The sequence below is a fragment of the Nyctibius grandis genome, chromosome 12, assembly GCF_013368605.1.
Source record: "Nyctibius grandis isolate bNycGra1 chromosome 12, bNycGra1.pri, whole genome shotgun sequence".
NCBI classification, from domain to species: domain Eukaryota; kingdom Metazoa; phylum Chordata; class Aves; order Nyctibiiformes; family Nyctibiidae; genus Nyctibius; species Nyctibius grandis.
The window spans coordinates 23,259,967-23,287,634 of NC_090669.1; the positions used below are offsets into that span (position 1 = coordinate 23,259,967).

At 42.6% G+C, this 27,668-nt stretch overlaps 1 protein-coding gene across 1 annotated transcript in view; it reads left to right on the forward strand.

Annotated features, from left to right (window-relative positions):
• Positions 1-200: 200 nt before the first annotated feature.
• AP1G1 (adaptor related protein complex 1 subunit gamma 1) overlaps positions 201-27,668 on the forward strand; it is a 44,185-nt gene continuing 16,717 nt past the window's right edge. The window contains exons 1-9 of the mRNA XM_068411154.1: positions 201-289; positions 12,068-12,271; positions 16,357-16,481; positions 18,937-19,078; positions 20,336-20,432; positions 22,272-22,348; positions 26,286-26,381; positions 26,886-26,966; positions 27,218-27,316. Coding sequence (XP_068267255.1) covers positions 12,071-12,271; positions 16,357-16,481; positions 18,937-19,078; positions 20,336-20,432; positions 22,272-22,348; positions 26,286-26,381; positions 26,886-26,966; positions 27,218-27,316 — 918 coding nt within the window. The 5' untranslated portion in view covers positions 201-289; positions 12,068-12,070. The remainder of the gene's footprint in view (positions 290-12,067; positions 12,272-16,356; positions 16,482-18,936; positions 19,079-20,335; positions 20,433-22,271; positions 22,349-26,285; positions 26,382-26,885; positions 26,967-27,217; positions 27,317-27,668) is intronic.

Genomic DNA, 27,668 nt, shown 5'->3' on the forward strand with positions numbered 1-27,668 from the left:
CCGCGGCTGCTTCCGCCAAGAAAAATAGTGCGACCGGCCCTTCCGGCGCCTCCGTCGCGGCCGCCGCCCCGACCTCGCGCTGCCCCCGCCGCCCCGACCTCGCGCTGCCCCCGCCGCGGCCGCCGCCGCTGTGCGCCCCGCCCGCCGCCGGCGGAGGCCGGGAGGCCGAGCGGAGCGTGCCGGCGCGCGGATCCCTCCGCCTGCGGTGGGGGTGCTGCGGCCGCGCCGCCGCCATTTTGAATGCCTGGCTCCGGCCGCTGCCGCTTCCTCCGCTGCAGGGACCGGCCCGGTGAGTGTGGCCGCGGCGCCCGCCGCCCGCAGCCCCAGCCCACCTCCGCGCCCGCTGCCCGCCCGCTCCCCTCCCTGCGCCGCCGGCCGGGCTGGGTCTCCGCTGCCGCGGCCCGCGAGGTTCTGACCGCCTGGGCCCCCCGCGTGCCTTCGCTGCCTCTGCCCGCCGCCGGGCTCCGCGGCGGGGCTGCGGCCCCGCGATGGTGCCGCTGGCTTTGCTGCCGGCGGGGGCCGCCCGGTGCCCTCCTGCGGCCCCCGCCTCTCGCGGGCCGCCCGCCCGCACCGGCCGCGGCCTGCGCCCTCCGCCCGGGCCCGGGCCCGGCCCGGACTCTGCCCCGCGCTCCCGGGCTGGCCCGCTGCCGCACAGGCCGTGCTGGCAGGATCCTCGCTGCTCCCCTCGCCCGCCGCTGCCGGCACTCGGGGGATCCCGCACAGCGGTTTCGGAGCGGGAGCCCTGTCCGCGCAGGGTGTCGCGCCGGCGGCCCGCGGCCTCCGGGCAGCAGCTGGGACGCCGGCGCCCGTCCCTTGGCTGGCGTCCGCGGCCGGTGCCGCTGGGCTCCGCGGAGCGGTACCGCGGGCGCCTCTGGGGTTACGGCGTTCGCCTGGTGTGTTACTGTTGCGTGGGTTTTAATGGAAGCGAAAACGTTGTGATTTCTGGCCAAAGGCAGCTGCAATAAACTGCAGGTGTGGGTTTGTGTTAGTGGTGGAATCGATCTGTAAAGACAGTTTCAGGTCCCTTCTTCAAGGCTGGTCAAGTTCTCTCTCTTCTTTCATGACAAATTATAAGTTTCCTCATAGTAAGCATTGTTTTTAAAGTTTGTAGACAGAACAGGTGTGTGTTTTCATTACATTGTAAATGATGCTTAAAAATGCTTAGTGATGTATTTTAGTTTCTGAACCTTGCAATGTTAGTGGAACGGTGTGGAATCCCAGCGAACGCCTTTGGAAGAGTGACATTTCATGGACGTGATGACGAGGTGTATTTGGCCCATATTGCCTTAAAAAAGGCAAAATATATGTCTGTTTTCCCCTGCATAGTACCCCTGGTATCTTACATTTAAAATGGCAGAGACTTTTGTGTTGTTTCTGTGTGACTGTGCACAGCTGTTTTCTGTGTGCCTGTCCCCCCTCCCTTCTCTAAACTCCACTTGTTATTTTTTCCTTTGTTTATTTGCATGTCCCGTTCTATTGCCAAATACTTTCTTTTGCCTACTCATGTGTACTCTGATGTTTGGCACAGGGTTTGAAAACTTTACTGGGTACCTGAGAGCTCAGCAAAGGCAAGAGATACTGTGTGTTTTCTGAGGGGTTCACTGTGAACCACTCGATTCTTCCATGGTGGGAGAAGGAGGAGAAAGTATTTAAATTCCTGTGAGTTGGGAAGGGGAAAGTCTGGGGTAAGTGTTTTGTGAAGTGATCCAGCTTTTCTGTCTCCAGTGTGTAAGATAACTTTCAGACTTCCTCCTTTTTTTATAAAAAAGCATTTTCTTCCTTATGTTTTGGGTTTTTTTGTTGTTGTTGTTCCTGTGACTGCTGATCTGATTGTTTTCCTAAAGGTGGTGTGATAGGAGTGGAGGGCTCCTGCGGTACCTTTGTTGCAGTGTCCTGGCCAGAGAGTAAGGGATACAAAAATGTTCTGATTCTTGATAGTTCGTTTGCATACAGAGTTTTGCATTGGCATCGTTGTAAACTAACATGAGATCAATGGTTTGTCAGGCAATAGTGTAAAAAAGTTGTCAACAGCAGCCAAGGAGCTGACGTTGTCTGTTCTTACGCATGCAGACAGACAGCACTGGTTAATGCAGTTCAGATTTGGAAAGTTGCCTTTCAAAGTGTAAGGGCTCATAAAAGTCTTAACTGCTTCTAAAGTTGATGGCATTCAGTGAAGCTTCTTGTGCCTCTTTACTGTGGATATTTGGTTTTATTTTTGAGTCGGCAGTGTATGTAACTTCAGGAGATGGGTTGTTTGATTTCTTTGTATTTTTTAATAACAGGGCAAACTCTTCTGACTGAAAGTGGTGTTAAACTGTTCTAGATGATACTCAGCTGTTCTCTGGGGAAATGGGTCTGGTCTGCCTTGGTAGCAGTATTGCTTCATTGGATGAGAGGTTTGGACTTAAGAAGGGAATATATGATGAGGCTGTAACTCAAAGAACAGAGTTAAGGTAACGTGAGTACAAGTGAATCTGCTAATACCGTGAGTAGTAGTATTAGCCTTTATCTGCTGTTTGGCAAAGATACTATAGGTAAAATCTAAGATGAGAACTTCTTAGGGCATAGCTGAACTTACCTGGTGTATTGTAAAGTTTATATTAATGAACGTAAGAATGCAGCATCTCGTCTTTCATCTGGTATTAATGAAGGTAAAGAAAGGTGTCAGGTATTTGGTCACAAAGTAGTAGCTATTTTTTTTTCAATTTAAACTCTACAGGGGCGTGAACAGGAAGTAAAGTAACCAGATAACCTTACAGATCAAAATAGTTAGGAAACTAGAAGCAGGTGAGAAATACAAAGGTAATGTAGGTCAGCGGTGATTGAAGTGTAGAAACAGAAGCCAGGAAATCTGGAATTCCGATCTCACCTGTCACGCTGATCAGCTAGTAGATGTGCTAACTCTTCTTCCAGTGCTTCATTCGTTAGCTTCTAAGAAAAGGGAAATACCTATTTTCTTCTTTGGCCGATGTTGAAGTTAATATTTGTAACGGTTGAAAGCTCAGCGCGTCTTTTGCAGCCAGTTCAGGAGTAGTTTGGTTTGGTGTGTACGTGCTGTCGTGCAGGAGCGGGAACCTCATCAAAAGTGCTTACCTGGTCTCGCTGAATTCTGTTGTTGGGCTCCAGCCACGGGAAGCAAAGAAAAGAGAGGCAGAGCTGCGCTGGGTGGGCGAGCTGGCAGGCCCTGTGCGAGCTGAAGGTCTGTAGGGACAGGGTCACCTCCTCTGCCACTGTCCTGTCTCTCCTCCTCTCGGCTTCTGAACCGCAGGGTGCCTTGCCTCTTGAATACTCTTGTGCTACATTTCTTGTTTTTTGAATGTAACTGGAAATAGGACCATCACTTCTTCTGAGACTATTTTTTAGCTCTTGTTTGGGGGCATTTTTTCCTTCCTTGACCTTCCCTCCCACCCCGCTGTCTTTGTATAATGCAAAGCCTTTTATTATCATACTGTCTTTTGAAGCCTCCTGCTGCCTTAATTTCTTTCTGATTTTCTGATGTTAGTTACTTTCTAGTTCTCTGTTGTATTAAATAACTTTTTCTCAAGAGAGATTGTTTTTCCACTTGGGATGTTGTATGGTTGGTTGCTTTTTCTCTCAACTCTTTTGTGTTTCCTTTGCCCTTCTTTGCCCTCCTTGATGATGGTGGTGCTCCTTGGGGAGGTGTTTACTGTTTTCTGCATAAATATTGATAATACTGGACTATATGCCAATACCTCTGCTTTTGTTCACAGCTTCATCTCTATTTGTGGTGTATATTTCTGGTTTTACTGCCAATATTACTCTTTTTTTTTTAAGTGTCTGATAGCAGTGTGAGGCCCACTGAGTTGAGGCCATCAGCGTTTTGTAGTTAACCATTGCAGTTATTCCTTTCACGTAGGCCAGACGTATCTTCTGCTTTTGTGTACAGGAGGCTTGACTCAGTTATACTGAAGCAAGTAGGGGCGTTCTGCTGCTGATTTCAGTTGGGAGTTGGGTCAGGCTTTAATTGTGTAACTTCCCAAAAGCTGTTTTTGCTTGAGGAATGTGATTACTTATGGGTGCGTTGGGGTGGAGCGACTGGAGTTGTGTATTTCGGACGTGTTTGAAAGTGCGTGCTGCTTCAGCCTTGGGTTGCGTTCTGGGATGAACCAAGTTCAGAAATACTATTTACAGGAAAAGCCATAACTGGGTGTGTATCTTGAATTGAAAATTCAGACAGTTTCCCCAAAGAGTAAAGCCCTTCTGTGAATAATTCCATGAGCATTGATGGGTTTTGTGTCTTAATGTTTCCAGAATTCAAGGCTAAATAATAGCGGAATTTTAAAACATGTCTGATAATTTGTCCTAAACAAGTTGTTAAACAACTTTTTTTTAAAATTTCACTAATTTATCGAGCATTTTTTTTTTTAGACATAAGCTAACATTTCTGAATAGTTTCCAGAGGGAAGGATCTCAACTCAATCACACGTTTAAGGATAGTAAATGCTCTTGTCTTTACACTGCAGTTCCTGGTGGAGTAGTATAACTTGGCTGAAGAACTTGAGCATTTTACACGTAGGTTTTGGTAATATTAGGTGCTTCTTGTAAATATAAAAGGTTATTTGGTGAACAATCATATTTGAATATGATTGTATTCTAAGAAAGACTTTTAGTAAGATTTTATACTTAAATATTTTTGGCATAATGGCATGTTGAATAAAATCTTTAACTTTGAAACGTGACAAGCTTAACTAGTAAAAGACTATAAAAGGGGATAAAATAGTGATTTAGAAGCATAACTTAGATGAAAACAAAATGTTTTTAATACATTACGATTTTTGTTGATTAATTTTTTTCACTTTTGCATAGTTTACTAGGAATGAATTGCATAAAAAAGAATGCTTTTTTTTTTGTTGCTTCGAGGGAAGAATTAATGAATAGCAGAGGGAGGAGGATCACTGAGCTAACACCTTTCATGCAATCCAGAGACTAGGAAAAAAAAATGGAATTCTTTTGTTAAAGGAACTTGGCCACCTGCCACCTATACCATTGGAACTAATCCGAGCTGGATATCTAACTCTTTCAGAAGCTTTGATCTTGATAGTAGGTTACTCTAATGAGCAAGGCCTTCAAAATGAGAAGAGGGAAACGACCTCGTGAGGTGGGAGCATTGCGTGTTCAACCCTACCATACTGTAAATATTAACTGGTAGGCTCTCTCCAGGTACTCGGGGATGATCCCCGATTTCTAGAGCTTGCAGTTAGCAAAGCCGTGGCAGAGGGAAACGGCTGCTGTAAACAAAATGAGGAAACAGGTAACTACTTTTGAAAATTGCCTTGTCATTTATGTTAATATGCAAAGAACAAAAACACGTGCCTGTACTGGTGAGAAACGTTAACTAACCCTGAAGAACAAGACCTGCTGCTTTGAAGGAAGTTCTAAACAGCATTTAGCCAGCTAAAGTTAAACTTCAGGTCTGCTGTTACTAGATGGTGTGGTTGTCCTCTCTCTGTTAGTGATCTTGTGCAATAAAATGCAGTTCTGTAACACAGAGAAGTCTGTAGAATTTAATTTTTCATGGCAGTTTGTGATTTGATAGCTTTGTAGTTGTCAGCTGAAGCTGACTTTTCTTACCTTTCACAGGGTTCATAGTGTGAATTTCAAGATTCTGTCTCATTTCAAGACAAATTATGTAGTTAAAATTAGATGATCACTTAAGTGTTTCAATTCTTCTGAGCTCTAAATTGTTTAATTCTATTTATATTTTGCTTTTGTACTTCTTTAGTATTCTTTTTGTTTTAACTCTCATTATTAATCTCCTCTAGAAAGGAACAAGAAAAGTGGAGCCAGTGCGGTCTTCTCCCTTTCAGTTAGTAGGGTGGTTTTTTCTTTAGCTGTACATCTGCGAGCGTATACTGGTTTGAACCACATCATGTGGAGTGGTTGCTATCTTGTGTGAATTAATGTTTTCTGTCCTGTAGGAATATCTCACTGCCTCCGCTCTACCCGTTCTGCCTGTTTTTCCACCAAGTCTGCAAAATGCATGCTTCTGGCCTGCAGTCATGCTGCTTCAAGTTGTAGCGTTGTGGGCTTAATGGTTAAGTTACAGCCTGCCCCTGGGCAGGAGTCATCCAGGTGAACACGGGATTGTCTGGGAAGTGGTGTGGGTGATTTATTGGGTCACCTTTCCGAGTATGAAAATGCATGGACCTCAGAAAGCTCAAGGAATTTTCTTGAGGGGTGGGAGTGAAACTGAGATTCTGAATGACTTTATGAAGTCTTGTGATACCTGTACAAAAGCTGGTTTGTTTGCTCAGATGGCTTGGATTCAGGCTACCTTCCTGTCATTATTGTTCTTCTCAGTTGGTGTTTGTAATTCATTTTCTCAGTAACTCAGCATGGATGAGATGCTGCTTTTTGCCCCCCCCAAGTGTTCCAGTGACACCTGAAGACCACGTGCCTGGATAGGACTCTTTTGTTGCCCAGTATAGGAATATGACACATAGCAGAGACATATGCTAGAAGTCAGACTGATAAGCAATGTGTAAAGAAAACAAATCCATAGCAAAAAAAAACCAACCCATGTTATTTACATCAATACTTTATATGGAAAAACTCACTGGGATTCTCATGTTGAAATCTGTGAGAAATACTCTCAAACTGACATGTCACAAGAAGAACACTTGGAACAAATAGGTAAAATTACTTTCTATTGGCAATTTATTACTAAAGTTCACCAGTATCTCTGAAGGAACTCAAAATTGTTCAACTTTTAAATGTAGTACATCACTACCTTAATCAACACTTTATTTACAACAAGGGTGGGTGGTAGTTTGTGTGATGCCAGCTTTTTAAAAGGGCTCCAGGAGAGGACCCAGGAACTGCATGGTCCTTGACAAGTTCTTAGTAAGTGGGTGAAGGTTGTCTGGATTATAAAATTGTTGGATTTTTCAGAAATCTTGACAGAGCCTCTAACCAAAGGTTTTTATTGCGTTATAGTGCAGTTTTTCAAGGGAGATCTTATTGTGAATTAATAACTAGCTAAGGAAGAAAAAAAAGTCGCCAGACAATGATAGAAACTATCTGTCTGCCTTTGTAATAGGAAGGGGTTATTGAGAGGCACTCTGTGGAACTGTGCCGTTAAGCGTGTCCATAAAGAGACCTGGAGAAGAGGAGTGAATAGTGAGGCGGCAGTTTCATCCGAAAGCTGTGAAAGGATTTTGTGATACTAAGGAAGTATGCAATAAGATGGTAAAATGAATTCATTGTCAATAAATGCAAAGCAATGCCTATGCTGAAAAGAAATTACTGTGAAGATAAATACTCAGTGAAAGGCTCTAAATAAGTTGCCACTTAAGCCAGAGGCCCTAGAGCTATCTGTAGGATCTTTATAAAAAATGTCAGCTCAACAGTAGCCAAACAGGCAAAGTGAGTTTAAACGTTTTTAACTTTATAAGTGCAAAGAAAAAAAAAAAAATCTGTGTAAACTCATGGTGCACCCATTGCTTGAACACTTTTTATAGGTCTACTTTTTGTTTGATTTTTTTTTTTTTAAAAAAAAAGTGGAATTCTGAGAGGTAGAGAGCGATATGAAGGAATTGTGCAATGGCTCCATACAGGAAGAGATTAGAGTGGGACTCTACTGCCTAGAAGGAGAGGTGGCTCAGGGGTAGATGCAATTAAAGGCTGTGAAATCATAGAATGATAAAATCAATTAATAGGTTATGAATATTTACTTTTTCATGGTGTAAGAATTTAATTTAGGATTCCTGACTTGGTCAGACAGCAGGTTTAAAGCAGAAGATAATTTTTCACGGAATTCATAGTTAAACTGTGCAAATTGTCACCATGGGTATGAATGGGAAAAAGGTTGGATGACTTCAAAAAGTGATTAGATAAATCCATAGATGTGTGGAGAGGTGCTGTGCAGAAAGATACTCTCTGTGGCTCAGGACGTCCCGCGAGTTGCAGCAAACCTTGGAAGCAGCGAAGGTACCGAGGAGACGTACTTTCTGTTAGTTCCTCTGTACGCCCGCTGCCTCCCATCCTGAGCCAGGACGCTGGGTTGGATCAGTGTTGTGCCTTACCTGGCACGGCTGCTGCTCTTCTCTGCAGTCTCCCCTTTTGCCCCGCAGTGCATCAGTACAGGGCAGCAGATGTTTGACCGTGCAGTCGGTTAGTGAGAAAGCTCTCACCATATTCCTTAAATTGTTTGGGTGTATGCGTATCGTGTCATGTGAACAGTGGTGCTTAACAGAAAATCAGCAGGGATTACCCAAGGTGTATCACATTAATAGGCTTTGGAATAGTTGAGAGTAGGTAAATGCTAATCTGTTCTGGAATGTGTCTGAGTTTAAGTGTTCCCGTGTCCAAAGCTTCTTCACACCCGCAATGCCTACCGCTTACACTGGCTTGAAATGTCTGAAACTTAGAAATGAGATTTCCAGTGTATTAGCATGCAAAAGAATCTTAAAGTTGCTGAAGGCAGGAATCAAATACCTGATGTAAAAATGTCTTGGTAGTAAGAGAACGCTTTCTTGTGGAGGGGTGGGAAAGCCAACCTCATAGGTTGCACGGGAATTAATGCAACGTGCATCGAAATGCTAGAACAGTGTGTGCACAAGAAAGGAGCTCAAGCCCCTGGGAACAAGCATGTGAAGTGATTTGTGAGGGGGAGACACTATTTTATATGGGTGGGTGCAAAACTTTTTTTTAATGGGAAGAATTCAAAGGTATATTTTTAAAAAAGCTGAATGATTTAATATTGGTTAAAAAAAGACTGAGTGTGGAGTTGCAGCACAAGGATGGAAGTTCTGAATGTTGGAAAATAAATCATAGCTTTGTCTTTTGCCCTTCACGTTGTCCTCCATCAGAGCAGTTCTGAATTGTTATGTCCTTATCAGGTAGGAAGGTGTGTGAGATACAGTTGCTCTTAGGAGGTAGTTCAGATTGGGCTGGGTCTGTAGTAGCTGCTTAGTGTGTTACACAGTTAGACAAAAGCAGGAGGTAGCCTCATAATTTGGCTGTCATCTGATTGAGTCTGTCTTTAATTCTTTGCTTTCCCAAATGCTGGTTTCTGCTTGCTTTCCCGTGGTTGTGATGTGCGGAGGAAAAATAATCTTTACAGTGTAGCTCGCTGATAGTTTATTTATGCAAGGGCATTTGTAAATATAGACTGTTCATTTTGTTCATTGACTAGATGAGGTTAGAGTGAAATCATGTTAAAGCTTCAGTGTTTGTTTTGGTTTTACTGCGTTCTCAGTGAGGTAGGAAGTCCTGCCTAAGCACTGGTGAGGGATGCAAAATATATGTTCATGAAAAGCTGCACTTAGAACATACGATAACTCGTTCAGTGCTGTTTTCCCATCGACTAAACCTATTTAGGCAGTCTGTCCTTTTACTGTCTGTTGTCCAGGGCCAAACTTCACGTACTGAAGCCCGCTATGGGCATACCTACAGAGCGTTTTGGTCCCGTGGCAAGCAAAGCAGGGCAATTGTGCAAGTCACAGACTGAAAATATCGGTGTTCAGCAGTTTATAAACCCTTCAAATACAGAGTGGGAGCAAAAGGACTTGTGGTATCAAAGCAAGTTGCTGCCAGACTTCATTTTGTTTGCAGACTGTGTATTAGTGTTTCAAAAAGTTTCCAAAGAATTATTTCTTTAAAATAAAAAAAGTCAATCATGGGTTTAAGTTGTGATAGCCACTGTCTGGCTTCTCAGGAACATTCAAGTTTTAGATCAACTTAACCAGGGTGCAGAACCATAGCGTAAGCGTGGCTTGCTGCTGGAGGGAGCGCTTCACCTCTTTCCCACTCCGTCTCGGGTCTCCCAGAGCTGTATGTTCTCGCTGCCACCTTTGTGTCTGCACAAGCTGAACTGATGTGTCTGAAGACGATGGCTCCTGGGAGGAAAGCAGCAAGCTGGTTCTCAGATGTGCAGGTTGCCTCACGCGGTGCACTGTCCCAGGAATGCCAGCGTCAGCACAACGGAAGGACTGGAACCACCTCTTTCAGCTGGTTCCACGCAGGAGTTTGGAAAAGTATTTTGCTCTCTTAGGGTGGGAAAAGTATTTTATTATGTGTGGATAGGAGGGATGTGGCAGGAAATTGATAGAATTAAACTACCTTTTATTTGAAAAGCTTTGGAACCTTCATGCTTCTGGCTGAGTTCCTGTGTGAGTGCTGGGGACTTGTCCTTTTATTTTGAGGATGTGTGTTTTGTTGCACTGGTGAAAATAGTCTTCCAATTTGGCCGAATGATTTTTGCAAAAATGATTTGTACATGCTCCTTTGAGACTTGCACTTCAGCATCTGAACTCTCCGGAGACTCTACAGTAGGTGTGTCTCAGTGTACTGCTCCTAACGCTCTGCGGGGTTTTCATGTTGTTTGTCGTGATCCCACAGTCTTGCTGCTGAAAGATCAGTTCTACCACTATCGCTTGCACTGTTGGCTGAAGAGCAGAGGTCTGCGTTAAGGGTTTGAAGACTGCGTCTAACTCAAGGCTTCCCCATACACGTGCAGACACGATGCTGTGTGAGGAGGATCTTTGTGTTGTAGGAGCGTTACAAGCTGCGTTAAAAGAACGTGACTGCCACATTCAAAAGCCTTATCTATTGCATGTTCAAATACTGTTCTGGAGACAGATTTCTTACTTCCCCGTGACCATTTCTGTGATGGTTGTTAGTGCAGCATCTGGATGCATAATAACCATTGATTTATTCATATCACAGTAATGTGAGGAAGTGTTATAATCCACACGGAGAGGCAAGGGAAGACTAAGGATTAACATGTCCAATAATCTTGATCCTACGTGTGTCAGCATTTTGGGGCAGAGTTTCCTTATGCAGTAAGAACATCTGTACTCTTCCATTTTAAAAATTGAATGCTTTGTGTCTCTGTAAACTGAAACTTTCTAGGTATGAACATGGGGAGCTGGAATATGAGGGGTCTACATGGTTTCACTGAAGAGACTTAGTGTTGTGTATGAATTCTGTGGGAGACCAGATTTATAATCCAGACCTATAGAGCTGCATTCAGCAGTCTTACTGTTAGGCAAACACCGTTTTGGGAGGATGGTGGCCCAGGTGAAAACCTGTAGCAGACTGCCATGGCAACTTTTTACAAGTTGGTGTGACGTTATCTGTTGTCAGAATGGCTTCATTATATTCACAGTCTAGCGTGGACGAAGACTGTAGAGATGCTCGCATAGTCTGATCTCCTAGAAAGTCAAAAGTCTGCTTTGGTGAGCATTAGTTCAGCTGTTGTTGAACATAATTCGAAAGTTTGGGTTTTGTTTGAGAGCTGTTTTCTCTTGAGGGATACTCAGAAGACTAAATTGCTCTCTAGGTCAGATGGCTCCATCAGAGCGTTCCATCTGGTGAAGTGAAACTATGTGGAGTGCACGTAGAATACACTTTTCTTGCACACTCTTTTCATACCAGTGCCACCAGACAGTAGTGTGACAGAATTGTTTGTTTTAGAAAGGATTGTTCTGTTTGGTGTGTAATAAAGGGACGGTGTCAACTTGATTTATTTATTTTTAAAAGAAGATTTTCTGAAATATCCACACAACTAGGATGGCTCTTCTGTCTGCTTTTTCTGCTGACTTCCACACCTCAAAGAAAGAAGTTTGTATGGCACAAGTTTGCAGGATGTTTGAAGTGTGGCTATCTGAAACACTTGCCTGAAGTCTTGTACAAGTTATTAAACAGCATTGCTTTTTGTAAAGGATTTCTGTCCCAAGTTGTCATGATTTTGGGGTCAGCTCTCTTTGGAGCCTGACTTTTCTGGAGAGGCAGATGACATGAATATGAGAGCATACCTTGCAGAGTGCCGTTTCTGCCTGTTTCAGGTGGGGAGTCATGTTAGCTAGCTCAGAGCATAGCAGTTCCTGTTTCTAATGTTCTGGAAAAGCAAATGTGAGGTACAAGGAATTCCTCTGGTTTTGAAGTTTACTTTTAACCATGCTACTGAAGCAGTCTGCATTTTCTTAATTATTCTACTTATATAATTGTTGAGTGAGAAAGAAAAAACAATATGCAAAAGTATAAGACTATTATGAAGCCTTTAGGTACAGTACAGGGTTTACAGATGTCTCTCTTCTCCCAGAGGATGCCAGCCCCCATCAGACTGCGGGAGTTGATCCGGACCATCCGGACAGCAAGAACCCAGGCAGAAGAGCGTGAGATGATCCAAAAGGAATGTGCTGCTATCCGGTCATCCTTCCGAGAGGAAGATAACACATACCGATGCAGAAATGTGGCAAAGCTGCTGTATATGCACATGCTGGGATACCCTGCACATTTTGGACAGGTAGGTCAGAGATCAATGCTCTCTGTGCTACGTGCGTATGCCAGTCTGCTTTGTGTGTTTTGGGCACAATGACTTGTTCTGAGCATTCCTAGCTGCACTTTTGCCATCTGCTCTTTGGGATGTTTTGAGGTCCATCTTCACATACATTCTTAACCTACATTAGTTTTGACTTTGTTAGTGAGATCTGCTGTTTGGAGACTTACATATTGTGTTATGAAACGTAGGGCTAGTCTGCTGTTGCCAGACTGTCTGCTCCTCACCACCCATGTTTCTGCAGAGCAGTAGTTCTTAAACCACAGTCCAGTACATATGGATATTTCTAGATGGGTTCAAAACACTACTTTGGAGTTCTGTGTCTGATGGAAAATACCAGATGCTCCAAAGGAGGTTCTATACCCTTTCCTTTCTAAAGCAGTCTATTCTAGGCAGATAAGATCTGGTCTGTTCCCAGCAATAAAAAATCGGCATTCCTTATCCCCATCTTAGTGAGGTGACTTGGAGAATGCTGCTATGAGTTTTGCATCTCTTGGCTTATTTTTGATGCGCTATTTTTCACACAGATAGATTGTGGAAAAGGGAGACAGGAAGATGGGAGTTCTTGATCTACAAGATGTCCTTTAGGTTGAGCTTTGCTTAGTCTTTGCGGCATAGTCTGTTTTGCTTAGAAGTCAGTAAGTGTCCTCTTAGGAGTAATCTAACCTAGGCCTTCCATAAAGCTAAGTAAAATGTCAGTCAAATTGCTGTATCCGTTAAAGTAGCTTCATCTCTTGGGAGTCTATCCATTCATGAATTGTTTTACTTATCCTGACATATCTCACAGAAACAGTAAACTCAAACCACTGAAATCAAATTCCAAAATAGTCTTAATGTTAGGGAGTCTGGGCTGTGCTATTGCATCTAAAGTGCATCATCTTACTTCTGCGTCATTGGATCCTTCTCATAGGAGAACGAGTTGTTGCATGAGAGCAAGTGCATTTGTGTATCATCCTGTTCTTAACACTTCACACAGCCAGGCATCCTGGTCCAAGAGAGAAACTTCCTGTCACAAAAATTAGGGCATAGTATCTAAGAGCTGCAAGAAGAATAAAAAATGTTACAGATAAGTGTCAACTAGAATTTCTACCTCTGGCCTATGTTAGGAACATGTTTAAATTTTATTGGGATTATTTTGTCTTGTTACTCAAGTATTTAATCCCATATATAGAAGATTAGACCAGATATCTAATAGTTTTTCAGTTTCTGCTTTGGTCAGTAACAGTAATTTACCTCTTCACTCTCAGTGGAAGAAGGATAAAACAGATTATTCGATGTCTGTTATTGCTGGGCTTGCTGCATGTCAAACAGAAGCATCTATCCTGACTATTTTGAGAACAGAGTACTTCATCCGATGGCCTCGGTTCTCATGTAGTTTATGAGCTGGCCTTTCAGGAAGGTATAGGGCCCAAGGCTGAGAAGGAATTTGAAGAAGTGTTCTCCAAGTGAGTGAGTTGCAGACTTTTGCATGTCCTCAATGCTTATAATCTTTCAAAGTGCTAATGTGTAGGTGGAGTATAGTTTGTGTGAGCTGGGGACCTGTTGAAGACCTATGCTGTTCCAGCAGTGCAGTCTTGTAGATAGACAGTCCAGCGTTGTAGACGGGAAGTTTCTGAGAGTGACAGAATAAATACACAGGAAATATGTTTTGGGGAGAAACTGAAGAGAGCCACAGGCTGTGTTAGACAGTGTCTTTTAAAGATGCAAGCAGACATCTGACAAGCTAACAGTGTGGATGGGGTAACCAATAATAAAAGAGAATTTAGAGAAGGTGTCAGAAGTAGTGGATCATTGATCTGCTTCTTTCCAAGCCAGGGATTATCAGCTTTGACCCAGGATATCTTGTACAGAAATATGAGCGTGAGCACCGTATTTAGCCCGTGCATGCTGAGATGCACTGGATGGCAAGCTGTCTCCTGAGCGTGTGCAAACACCATTTGTGCAAGTTCAGAAGGTGTCAGGCAGCCTGAGCAAGTGGTCAAATAACTTTATTATTATTGTCATTATTTCTACTTGCAAAAAAATTCCAGTTGGAAGAGTAACTATGCAGTAAAGACTTGGGTAAATTGTAGTCTGGCTATATGCCTGTATCATACCTGGCTTTACTAATGTATGTTACAGTACTGATGTAGCAGACTTTAATTGTTCCTTTGAATGAAATGGATATAATAGTATCAAGATTTCTTCCACTAATTAGACCTAGTAAGAGCTTCAGCTGATCATGTTTCTCTGTATTGCTCTGTGTGAAGCGTGTTTGCGTGTACTTGTATACAACTGAAACAAGAACTCATCAGCCTTTCATGGGGTAAATTTCAATAATATCTTTCAAATTCAAAAGTACTAGAAATGTATCTTACAATATCTCTTGCAGGCATTAGTTTCCTTCTGCTTTTTCTTAGTTGTTCGTCTTCTGCCTTTGTTGGCTCTTACACTGTAGCTTAGATGTCATCAGTTCTACATTGCGTTTTTGCAGAGACTCGTATAAGAAAGTATCTTGTAAACCTGGGGAAGAAAGTTGGTTCAGGGGTGCATTATTCTCTTATAGAAAGCACTGGAAAGATAAGAGGTCAATATCTGGTGTTCTGTGCCTTATCCCTGGTTGATCTTACCCATTTGTGCAAGTTCAGTTATCCTTGTGGATGGCTGATCTTGTTCAGAGGTGTTTCTTTATTCTAGATTTTCAGCCCCTTTAAACCTAGCAAACTGAACTCGCTTTCTTTCAAGCATTCTCTTATCAGTTTGTCACCCTGCACTAGCTGGGTGTGTGTACATGACAACTTCTTGCAGAGCTGAGGTGTGTGTGTTGATGCCATGCATCAGTGGCTAGGCCATAGCACTTACTTTCTCTGGCACTTCAACTTTAATTTTCTTATCAGAATCCTGTACAGCTTTACCCTCCTGACGTGTGTGTGCTTCTCGCATCTCGCCTGTGTCTGTCGCCCTGTTCAAGCTTCCCTGTAGCTAGGGACCATGAAAAGCTTTTCATGACGCCCTGTCTTTTTGCCTGTGCATGCCCCCTTTACTTCCTTTAAAATGGATCTGTTGCAAGCTTTGACCCCTCCTTAAGCCCATGGTGTATGCTTACCTGCTGCCCCAGGTAATGTGTAAAACAGACTTAGGGGATGTGTTTGTGAGGGATAGGTCTCTCACCTGTTTTGAGAAGCCATTCCTGCTACTTCCTATCTGGAAGGTAGAGTTTGATTATACTTGATTAGTTATCCGTTAGAGAAAAGTATTTTAGTGCCTACTAATGTCAGAATATCTCTGTGATTGATGTCTTTTTTTTTTCAGTAAGAAAGTGTTAAGTTTAAAAATGGGCTAGCAATTAGTTCCTTAATCAGCTGAGTGCAAGTGGCAGCTATGCGTGTTATCTTAGAGATCTCCCTCATGCTGTTGAACACAGTTGGCCTTTCTGCACGGTGAAAGGGAAACTCATAGTGGCTACAGTGCATAAGACTTTAGTCAAACTTCAGGTGTTCAGATAGAGACTACAGAGCAGCACAAAAACTTATCTCTGAGTGTATCTAAGGTTTGCCTAGCCAGCAAGGCAGTAACAGATCATAATACACAAAAACTGGTTTTGACAACTTAATTTACAGAGCATTGATCCTCTCTCTGGTAGGTACATGGACCCATTTAAGCCTGGTTCAGAGGTTTCCAGTGCATATCAAACATGACACATGATATAGATTTCCAGTTCTTTACTATTTTGTTTTTAATGATGGATCTCTTGTCTCTATAAATATGTTATCTTTTACCGTTGTGATCTGGCATAAACCCACGTATCTGGGGTCATGAAAGGCCAACAGTGTCTGGCTGCTTCAAGATGCAGGAGCTGCTAATGACTTTCCTGCTGGCTTGCTGGGAGCTCTGGGCAGGTCATTTAACATTTCTTTGTTTTCTACATCACCAAAATGGGAATAAAAAATACCTTTAAAGATGCATTCTGAGAGACCTAAATGAGTAAACATCAAAATTCAAACTATTTCTTCTCTAGCTAAGAAGTAGTTTAAGCTAATTCTCTCTTTTTTTTTTCCCTTTTTTTTTTCCAGTTGGAGTGCCTCAAGCTCATTGCCTCTCAGAAATTCACAGACAAGCGCATTGGGTATTTAGGTGCCATGTTGCTGCTGGATGAGAGACAGGATGTCCATCTTCTTATGACCAATTGCATCAAGAAGTAAGGGTACCACCTCTCTCTCCATCAACACATGCTTTGAGGTTTCAAGATCTGAAAGTATACTCCTGACAGTGACATTCTGAGTACTTCAATTTTTTTCCCTTGTGTTAGAAAACTGGTATCTTCAGTTTGTTGTATGCTGTTGACCGTACAAGACTGTTCTAGTACTGTAGTGTATTGGATGATACTGTCTAGCTTCCGTAAAGGGAAGAGAATATAAAATTGCATTGGTCCTGAAGAGGTGTATGTGGCAAACAACACTTCGTGTAACTACTGTTACAGAATGGTAGTACGTGTTTCTGGAGGTCATGTTGAGATAAATAAAATCAGGACGATGAAAGGAATCAGTAGGAAAGAGCCAGGCGAGCAGCAATGCAGCATTAATAAAGGTCCATGCACCTTTTAAATACGATTGAATCAGGAGGTTTTTATAACACTGTCAAAACTTTGTAGGCTGGACTGGCCATCGTATGTCACAAAGTCATATATATTGCTGCAGCCTTGTTGTCCTGTGTTTGTTTACTTGACTTCTGCTGACGAGCTCTGAAGAGTCGTCTGACTTCAAGGATCGAGGCTGTGTATGCTGCTTTCGTTGAAGGTTGGCCTCACGGTCCTGATGAATGGTTTCCCTCGAAAGCAAGGCAGCAACTTGAGATGTGCTGTCTGCTTGGCATCTTGCTGAAAACGGACAAGAGGGGATAGGAAATAATATTTTTTGGTTTTAACTTTTTCTCTCTCTCAGCAAAATGCTGTTAAACTGGAACTGTTTTACATTATAGTTTAGTAGATGATGATGGGACATTTCCAGTAACACTCATTTTCAAGGTGGATGGGAGCAGGAGTGGAACAACTGGGTTCTAGTTGGTTTATCCAGATGCCTGCTCGGTTGTGTGTGATGTGTCTGTTTTTGTTATTATTTACTTTTAGAACATAAACCTCCCAGATACTAGCAAGTAAAGTATTGATCTTCAGTTAGACTGTGGCCTCAAAATGCTTGGAAAGGAACTTGACAAATCTGCGGGCCTGAGGATCTGCTAACTTTGGACCTAGAGTCCAGGAGAGAAGAGACATTTGGCTAAAGATTTTTCATTGAAATGTCATACCTGTGGGGCTCTTCCATTAGAACCGGGCTGCTAGGTTAACACCTCTCTTGACTGTTTATGCTAAAATGAATTTGTGTGGTTAGGGTGTAGTGAGTTTGAACTGGAAATGGATCAGACTGAAACTGAGCAAAACTGGTGGACAGCTTCTCACCATCTCAGTGGGTGGTTTATTGCTTTCTCCTTTGCCTTCTGTATCTACCAATTCATCTAGCTTTTGTCTAGACATTAAGGTATTTTATTTATGGCATTGTCTTTCATTATTTTATAGCAAGACCTAGATTTTTGATACAAAAAAAACTGAGCACCCTTGTGAAGCGCATACTTGCTATACACAGAGCTTTATATAGCTGCCACAAATTTGTTAAAGGAAGGAAACAAAAACCCAACCCATTTAGTGGCATGTGCTGTCTGTTCCTTCATCTGCATGTTGCCATAGCTGCTTGACGTTACAACCAGAATACTGTCTCTTGCTTTTCTGCACGTTGTGCACATTTGGTTACATACCACTCGTTTCCCCAGCCCTCCTGTCATGCAATCCCCATCTCCCCTCGCCCCCCAAACCAGGAACCATGTTTTTTACTTTCTTCAACATTGAATCCTGGATACTGTGGTGACATGAGTCTGATGGAAAAGTGCTGTAGAAATCAGTTTTAAAGGCCGATGGGATTGCCATGTGTACATTGTCTTGTACTTAGTGTGACGTTGGTGGCTGGCCTCACGAATAGCATCTACTGTTAGGTGGTTTAACTTCTTATTGACTGCTTTTCGCAGCTTCCTTAGGCGTATGAGTAGTTAGGATTGCTAAACAAAATTCCTGTATGGATTATTTTCAAGGTGTGTGAGTGGTGAGGTTTGTGGTTTTTACTCGGGATATTTTTACATAGGTTTTTATATACTGTTTGGTTTGTAAATGCAGAAGCTAAAGCCTGTGCTAGAACATGTTTAAACTGGGACAACCCACAGAGTCACTGCAGGACTGTACTTCACGTTAGGTTCTTTTCTGCATGCAAGTTCCAAAATACGTTTTGTCTTTGCTTTAGAAGTTGAATGGAATTCTGTGTGGTCTTCCATTTTCTCGGCTCAATCTATAGATACCCACCTGACAGCTTTAACCAAGTATTTTATCTTTGTAATTGAGGATTCTGAGTAGAAGTAGTGGCAAACCCTGTGGTACGTGCACTCAAAGCTGCAATTGCTCCTAAGTCATGCTCCCAAATAGCTGAGAATCTGGAGAGTTCTTCTGGGCCATGTGTGCAGCTGGTTAGATGACTGTAGATATAGATGCTTTTTATTTGTGTGTTCAGGTTCTCTGTGTGCATGCTGACCGGCTTTTTTTTTGTTCTCCTTTACAGTGACCTTAATCACAGCACTCAATATGTGCAGGGGCTGGCACTCTGCACTCTTGGCTGCATGGGCTCCTCAGAAATGTGCAGAGACCTTGCAGGAGAGGTGGAAAAGCTCCTCAAAACTTCCAACTCCTATCTTAGGAAGAAGGTACTTCAGGGAACTTTTGAATACTTTGTTATGGATTAAAACGCAAGATTGGTGGGATATCTTGCTCATATCTGGAATACTAGATGGCTTGGATCACACTGGATGAGTATTTTCCTAGTGTGCAAGACAGAGGTCAAAACTCCCTGTCTGTCTATAGCAGGAATGTGTGTAAGCCCCAAAAAGACAAGCCTCCAACAGGTGAGGCAGTTGTTTCTATCTTCATACTCTCTACCTTGAGGTTATTTATGGTAATGTGAACACCTGCCTGTTCACAGACGTTAACCCCACACTTATAGTCATCAGTTTTATTTCTGTATCTTCTCAGATAAGTCCAGAGAAACTTTGGTCATTAACAGTGCAGGCTGATATCTGAAGATTTGAACCTGTTTGATATCTTGTGTTGATGATGACAGTAGTATGTGAGATAGAAAGTTAAGGGCTTGAAACAGGCACACAATTATAAATTGTCTCGTTTCCATACCAAGTGTGCCATAGCAAGTGCAAAGTGTGATCACCCTTGTTCTTTTAAATTTATTTCATCGTTAAGTCTTGGGGAGGGTGGGAAGCAGTAAGATTTAGGAAGAGATGCAGTTACTTCTTTGTCTAGTGCTGGATCTAGAGAGAGATTGGAGAGAAAGCAACGCTAAGAGGTATTGCTGTATTCTGGGAAGAGGCCCTCAGTGCACTTGAATCTCACGCAGCTGCACAGAATAGTGTCTCCTGTTGCTTCTGCACCCTAGAAGAAGTAGGCAATTTTTTTGCAGTATACTTTTGTTTGTCGTAGGACCCATCACCTGCAGCGGGAAGTTATTTTGTGGGGAAGGAGATGATATTCAAGGGAAAGAAAATGAGATGTAAATTTGACAGATTTCATTATTTGCTTCCAATGCGTTATCACTTCCCTAGCAACAGGAAGACAGACTGAAGTAGCCCTATTAAAGGCAGAGCTGCTTTGCAGTTAATATCGCTTCTGAAGTGAATAATGTAAAAATGAACCACTGCTAGTGGGAGTGTTACTTTGTAGCTCAGTGCTTTGTTTTTTTTTCCCCCCTCCTTGCTCATGGTAGTTTTATTGGACTTTTCTCTGTGGTGCTGTTTAGTATCACTTGTAGTAGAGAGATGGAAAAATACACCATAAACTTTCCAGACCTTTGTATATAACGAAATTTGTGTTCGTTCTCACTGTGCTAGATGTTCTCAAAAATGTGTATTGTTGTCATTACAGTATGTACTAACAGAGCTGCTCTTCCTGTACAGGCAGCATTGTGCGCTGTTCACGTCATTAGAAAGGTGCCTGAACTCATGGAGATGTTCCTGCCAGCCACCAAAAACTTGCTGAATGAGAAGAACCATGGTAATATCCGAGACTCTACTTAGCAAGGCTATGCCATTACAGGAGGGTGCACTTGCTACCTAAGCCGTTTGTTTGGAAGGAACTCTTGAGGTGTATTTGTGTGATTTGTTTCTTCCCATTCCTGTGCAGTGAAAGCAAATGTCGTTCAGAAGGAGGGGATGTGTATGACTCTGCTAGGCAGCAGGACTTTTGCGTGGCATAGGTGACAAAAGGAACTCTTTCACTGTTCTTTGGTACACTTCAGAGTGGGTACAATGGAAAAGTATGTGATTTTTTTATCTGATGCACTGCCTAAAGGGACTCTGAAGTGCACTTTTTGGTGGTTTTTTTCTTTTTTTGTTAATATAGCACTACAGGATTCTCTGACATCACTTTAGCAGGTATGCCCAGGACTGAGGTACCTACGTCACTGTCAGGAAAGAGTCTTTCTTCAGTGCTGCTTTTCATCAGAACTGCATCATAGAACAGATTCTCACTTTAATGTTTTTTTGTGAGATTATTCTGTTTTAATACATTTTCTTTCACAAGTGCTTCTAGAAAATTAAAGATAAATATTAACACTCTGACTGATTTGTGTCAAGCCTAGTGCTCACCTCCCAAAGTCTTAGCCCTGTGGCACATCTGCAATGGACATGTGCCTTAAGAAAATAGGCGGGTGTAGTAGGATTTCTACAGTAGATGTTTTCAGTGCTAAAAGCCCATTACAGGGAGGAGTTCTGTCTCAAGACAGGGTAGGTGTAGGTGCCAGCAGTACTAATGGACCACAGTAGCTTCCTGAGAAGCTGTTGTTTCTTTTTTTTTTTTTTCCTGCATGTGTTATAAACCTTTTAGGTACAGGACAGTTTGCATGTGGAATATAGTTTGTGTGTGTGCAGCTAGTTGACCTTGATTTAAAATGTGGTGATCATCACATTTAGACCAGGCACTGCTTCAAATAGGTGATGGTCGGTAAGAGTCTTTGTCAGGAAGTGATGCCTACGTGATCCAACTTGGCAGCGTGAGATCCTCTGTCTTTGTCTTATGAAACCCTGAAAAGCTGAGAGCTGTTCTGTTCCCTCTTTAAAGATGGGAATGCTCCTCTTCAAACCTTGGCCAAGCAGAGAATTGAGTCTAGGTTCTCCTGAATTCAAGAACTGGATCATCCTTTCTACTTTCCTCATCCTTAAAAATCAGCATCTCGTTTCCAGCAGTCGTAGCCATGGGCTTTGTGTTGGGCTTTCTCTGAAGCAGAATATATATGAAACCCTTTTAGCAGCCTCTTGGGAGGTCTCAGTGATGAGTAAGCAGTGTCTGTGTTAAGAAAGCTGTGACACAAGCTTTATAGATAGATATTTATGTAGACCTGAGTTCTGAGAGTTTTGAGTTCTTCCCAATTCAGGTCACATAAGGTTGGCTGGGGTACGCAGATCAGAAGAGATCAGGAAGCGCGAGGAACCCAACACCTACAATGCAATTAATACATGTCGTCCTTCTAGAGTCTTATGTTTGTATAGAATCATTGAATGGTTTGGGTTGGAGGGGACCTTGAAGATCATCTAGTCCAACTCTGTCTATTAGCATCTGACTGTGTGTTTAGTATGCAAGGTTCTGCAGACAAAGCCCAATTTCTCTCCTCCTTTGGCCTTTAGCTGCCGCTTTAAGACATGAGCACATTGCTGTCTCCTTTACCTTGGGCACAGTTGCAAGTGCAAATGTATTTTGGGGTAGATATGTTGGATTCAAGAATAATATTTTTAAATTATTTCCTGTTGTTTCCTTATGATCTTTGTCACATGTCTGGAGCCAATGGAATTATGTTAAATGTAGATATTTTTTTCTTTTTTCCCTCCTCACCTTTAGGTGTTCTTCACACATCAGTGGTCCTCCTCACAGAGATGTGTGAGAGAAGCCCAGACATGCTTGCCCACTTTAGAAAGGTGAGTGTGAACTGGTAATATTGCAGAGTTAATGTTCATGGTTTTGTTTGTGGTGGGTTGGGGGTTTTTGATTTTTTTTTCACCGATGCATCCTCTTAGTCTCCCTTGTGAAAGCAGTGTGCACATCTTCTAATAAAATCCTTACAACTGTTTGCGTGAAGAATTTAATGATACTGTCTGCTTGTTACCAAAATTTTTTTTAAAAATCATGAAAATTGAATTTGGGAATTTTGTGTGTATCTAACCCTAATCCCCTTCAATAAGTAAGTTAAAAAAAAACAGCAGTCTTAAGACTGTGCAGTGTGAAACTCATCCTGAAGTTAGACTTAAAGTGTCCTCTTTGATGTTCCCTTAGGGTTTTTCCCACCCTTTGTAGGTAATTACATAGTGATATTGGAATCACAAATGTAATAGACATAAAGAAGCGAAGATGAAAAACCGAGGCTTATACCAACGTGCCTTAACCACAGCCACACAATTTTATAACCTCAGGTCAAAAATACCAATGGAAGTCCTAGTTCTGTAAATTTTTTATCTCTGGTGCATGCCATATTACATCATTTTCCATTTTAACTTAAGGGTTTGAGAGTCAATGTCACTCTTCATCCTCTGGTTAGGAATGTTTGCTTCTCCTTCCCACCCCCAGCACAACCTTCCTTATGCTGTTTGCTATGATTTGCTGTGCGGTATTATTGCCATATGAAAGACTGCCAATAGCAGGTCATCTGAGAATTGCACTGATTATGTCATTCTGACTTCTTGGTCAAAGGAGAAATTGAACAAAGCTGGTAGAACAGAACTGGCCGTTTGCTCCTCTGAAAAGTCTTAAAGGTGCTTATTTATTTGCATGCCCAGTTTACTGTTCTTCCTTGGCTTGTCTATATCATTAGGGATTTCAAACGGTACATCCTTTGATGCATCTTAGCATTTTGGCATGCATCTTCCCTTGCCCTGATTGTACATGTCAAAGCAGGAGTGAAAGTGGGACTAGGGTCTTCTTGAAGGGAGCCATCTCTGCTACTAATTGCTCGGTTAAGATGATAGTCGTGGGAAAGGAGAGAAAAGCTGAGCCCACAAAATCTAGTACTAGGTACCTTCTCTTCTAGCTCTCTCTTGTAGTTGTTTATGCTGTGACTGGTATAACATTGATCTATCCCTAATGCCTGCTTCGTCTGTTTTGTCCCATTTGTCTGTTTGGAATCCCGCTGTGTGTTAGAATGAAAAGGTAAGAGTTAATTCTTCTAGACGGTGCATGCTTGCATTCAATCTGTAGATGTTTGTCTCTTGTGAGGCAGTGCCTCTTAATGCCACGTTTGTGATTGATGCCACATGCTTAGATCAATCGTACTTGTCTAATGCTTTTTGTGTGCTGGTCTTGTCTTGTCACTAAACCTCTACACCCATGGCAGCCCTGAATCTCAGTTGTGGCCTTCTCCAAACACGAGCCTGCTTTCCTGAAGCTCCCTTTTATTTGAGCAATACTTTAGGGAATTTTTTTGTGCCTATGCAAACTGTAGTCCTGGGCTTTCTTCTGATCACAAACTGGCCTTTGCGTTTGGCCTGAATCATGGGGCAACTTTGGGTGATTCCCAAAAGGGAGCAGGAAAGCCAGTTGCTTAGCTGCCTGTAAGTGGACTTACTGTGCTGCAAAGAGCAACTGAGGACAGCTGCATTGCTGGTATTTTTCATGGGTGTAATTTGACTACAGAAGACTGGGGGGAAGGTGGCCCTCAACCGATCTCCATGGCTGTAATGTTTCCCTTTGTTTGTCCTGTCCTCAGTCTTGGTAACTCTTGCATGTTAAAAGGCAAAGAAAATGTTAATTAGGGTTCCAGGAATGCTCCAGCAGGTCACTCCACTTGTCTATTACTCTGTCTTGAGGGAAGATGTTGCAGCACCCTTTGGTTTCCTGTTTCAGGCAGATAATAGGAAATTCGTGGCTCCTTTTGTTTGTGTTTTTATGAAATGCATGTTTTCAGAGGAGTATGTTATTCCTGAAGAGCAAAGGTAGGAATAAAAAGAGATGATGGGGGGACTCAGCTGGTTTTCCTCTTGCACTGTACCACAGATGTGCAGGACTTCAGTCCAGAAAGCATTGCCCATTTAGTATGTCCACACACAGCTGTTGTCCTTTATGTCGCGTTGTGCTTTTGGCACCTTCTGCTGCTGTCTGGCCGGAATCTGAAGCACCCTCTTGATTTGATGTGCTCAGAAGTGGCAACTTTACTATAAGCAATTTCTGATCTGGTAAAAATTTAGCGTGAATGCAATCCCTGACTCACAGTAGGCTTTCACGAATGCAGGAGCAGCCCGTCTCAAGGATGGGAAAATTTGTTAAATCTTAAGGGTGAATTGTTGGAAGGGTTTTGTAGAGAACATTTTGATAAAGTCTGATTGTCATGCATGGAGATGAGATAAAGAGTGATGATGTCCTGGTGCTAGCCATGCTTCAGGAATGAAAAATCCACTTAGTGCAGCCCCTGCAGTACCTCTTGTCTAGTTTGTCACCTCATCTCCAGCCAGCGTCTGGATTATTTTAATAATACCAGCACTGAGAGGGATAGAAGAAACTTTCTATGAAAGGAGTAAAGCTTGTAGAGATCTTCATCTCTACGTCACCCACCAGGAATGGTTTTTCTCTTACAGTTCAAGGAAAATTAGTCCAGTTTCTGTCTTTCAGCCTTAAGATTTTTCACAGGATGTGTTGAAAATGAGCTTCCATTTCACCCCTGAGACTATTTAGTTACTCATAGCTGCTATGAAGGTTTTTGCAGATAAATAGTAAGTTTGTCATAGCTTGTCTGCTTTAATGATTGGCTTATTTGCCACGTTCTGCCCTGAACTGATTATATGCTCAGCATGTGTGAGATACTATGGACAAATTCTATTATGGTTCCTCCAAGTTGCCCTGACAGATGAAGTGCATTGATAGAGATGCCTAAGATGGAGAGAGTTGCACCAAACTTTTGCAAATAAGTAGCATTTCTTCAAAGCTGTGTACAAGTCTTGAAAGATAACTTATTCCTATGGGTAGGTGTCTACTGGGAGACCGGTGCCATCAACATCTGAGGAATCTGAACTGCTTCTGAAAGTTTTTTAGCCTGCACAGTTGGAAAGAAACTTTAAAATATGAACAGTGAGAGCTGATACGATTTTGTGCTCCTGAATCTGGCATAGTAGCAGCGCTTCCATCAATTTCTCTGCTATTATGCAGAACCCTTCTAACAGCAGTGAAGCAAAGAATTTGGTCAGTTCAGTGTTGCTGCTATTGCCGAGAAGTTTGGTATGAAGAGGAGGGAGAATAGACCCTGGAGTTACTTTCAGGGAAGAAGTAGTCTAACAGTAGAGCCCTGGGGGAAAGCTGGAGGGAAATCCATTCTCTGCCCTATTTGGAAACTCTTGGAGAAGCAGCAGATCGCAAAGCTTTTCTTTCTAGAAGCTAGGTTGGATGGAGTATCAAACTTGAAGGAATTTGTAATAATTTAATCATAGTAGTACAACACTGGAAAAGATCAAAACTCTTGGCTATGCCTGATGCTTCTGTGGAGATGTATGCTAAAAATGAGTCAGGAGCTAATGTAAAGCCCCCAAGCGAAGTCCTAGAATTACACCGTTTGAGTAGTCGCAGCACATCCCCTTTTCATGAAGACAGGAATTTAAGTTGGTATTTTTTCTCAGGTCTCAGCTGCCAAGCTCTGGTAGACTTAGTACTTTAAAGGTACAATATGGTGCTCAGGACCCAGCTTAACTGTTTCTAGTTGTGCCCTAGCTAAGCTGTAGGTATTCCTGTTGCATCAGCTCTAGATGTGCAGGTTGAACTTTGTGGAAGAATCCACAGACTGACTTGCTTTCAAATACAAGATTTGTTCTTGGACCTGTGCTTCAAAGCTGGGGGGGAAGGAACAACACCCTAATAGGACAACTGTCTTCTTCGCAGCTTGTTCCCCAATTAGTTCGTATTCTGAAGAACCTTATCATGTCTGGATATTCACCAGAGCATGATGTGTCTGGGATCAGTGACCCCTTTTTGCAGGTAAGAACTGATGCAAACAATGATTGATAGCTTTAATTCTATACTGTGTTTTGAGACTTAGGTATGATGAGGTGGTTACCTCAGGGTGGCTGTGTTGATTTTAAGATTTTGTGTCTTTGTTAGAGCTGATTGTGCAAATGCTCTTCATCTACCTTAGTGAAAGCCACCTGCCTTAGCTTAAACAGCAGTTGTAGTGCCTCATCATATTGTGTGCAGTTGTGACAAAAGGGAGAAGGAGCAACATGGGCTGGTCTTTCAAGGCTGTGACCAGTGGGTAGTGGGGCTACTATTAACAGTTCTGGCTAGTGGGAAGAAAATGAGCACAGCATAAGCCCATTCTTGTTGGTAAAGGTCTTATTAAGGATAAGCATTTTGCTTAGGAATGGAAATCAACAGCTTGTTTTGCTGCTTTGCCACGCCTCAGGGAGTGCACTGCGCATCTCATGCCCCCCATGTAAAACCCTGCCATCAATGAGATTTTCTTTGCTTTATTTTGTCAAATAGGTACGAATCCTGCGGTTACTAAGAATTTTAGGGCGAAATGATGACGATTCTAGCGAAGCAATGAATGACATACTTGCACAGGTGAGGTCTGCAAGGTTGATGAGCAGCTTCAGCTTTCTCTTTTGGTTTCTTAACAATTTTGATTCAGCAGCACTGGTGGGGACAGAGCTGGCTGCTGTGCTGGGTTGGATGTGGCTGCAAGAGACACACGTTCATAGGTGTGATGCTTGTTTGCTAGGGGCTGGTTAGCTTCACTGCCTGCTCTGCAGAGCAGCACAAAGGGGATCTCTTTTGGATGCATTGGACTCACTCATTTTGTTTCTTTTCTCCAGGTTGCCACTAACACAGAAACAAGTAAAAACGTGGGAAATGCCATTCTCTATGAAACTGTGCTGACTATTATGGACATAAAATCTGAGAGTGGACTGAGAGTAAGTTGCCTTTGCTATGGCTTTTTCTTTTCCTAGGCTTGTATTAGGGTCATTTGCATAGATGGCATGAAGCAAAGTTGTTTCACCCAAACATAGCTCCACAGTTGGCTCTAGATAAGACTGTAGCCTCTTCAGAAAGTGGTGTTTGTGTTTATTTGTTTTTTTTTTCTAAATAACAAAAATAAAAAGGCAAACCTTCCTGCAGACTGTGTTCCCTTGAGTGCAGAAGAGAGCCTGTGCTGCGTTCGTCTCAGCTTTTCCTCTGCTTAGTCAGCTTCTGGACTTCTTTAGGTTACGCTTTTGGCCAAGAACCACAATGGTAGCTTTGACACGTTGGCTTTAAAACCATATT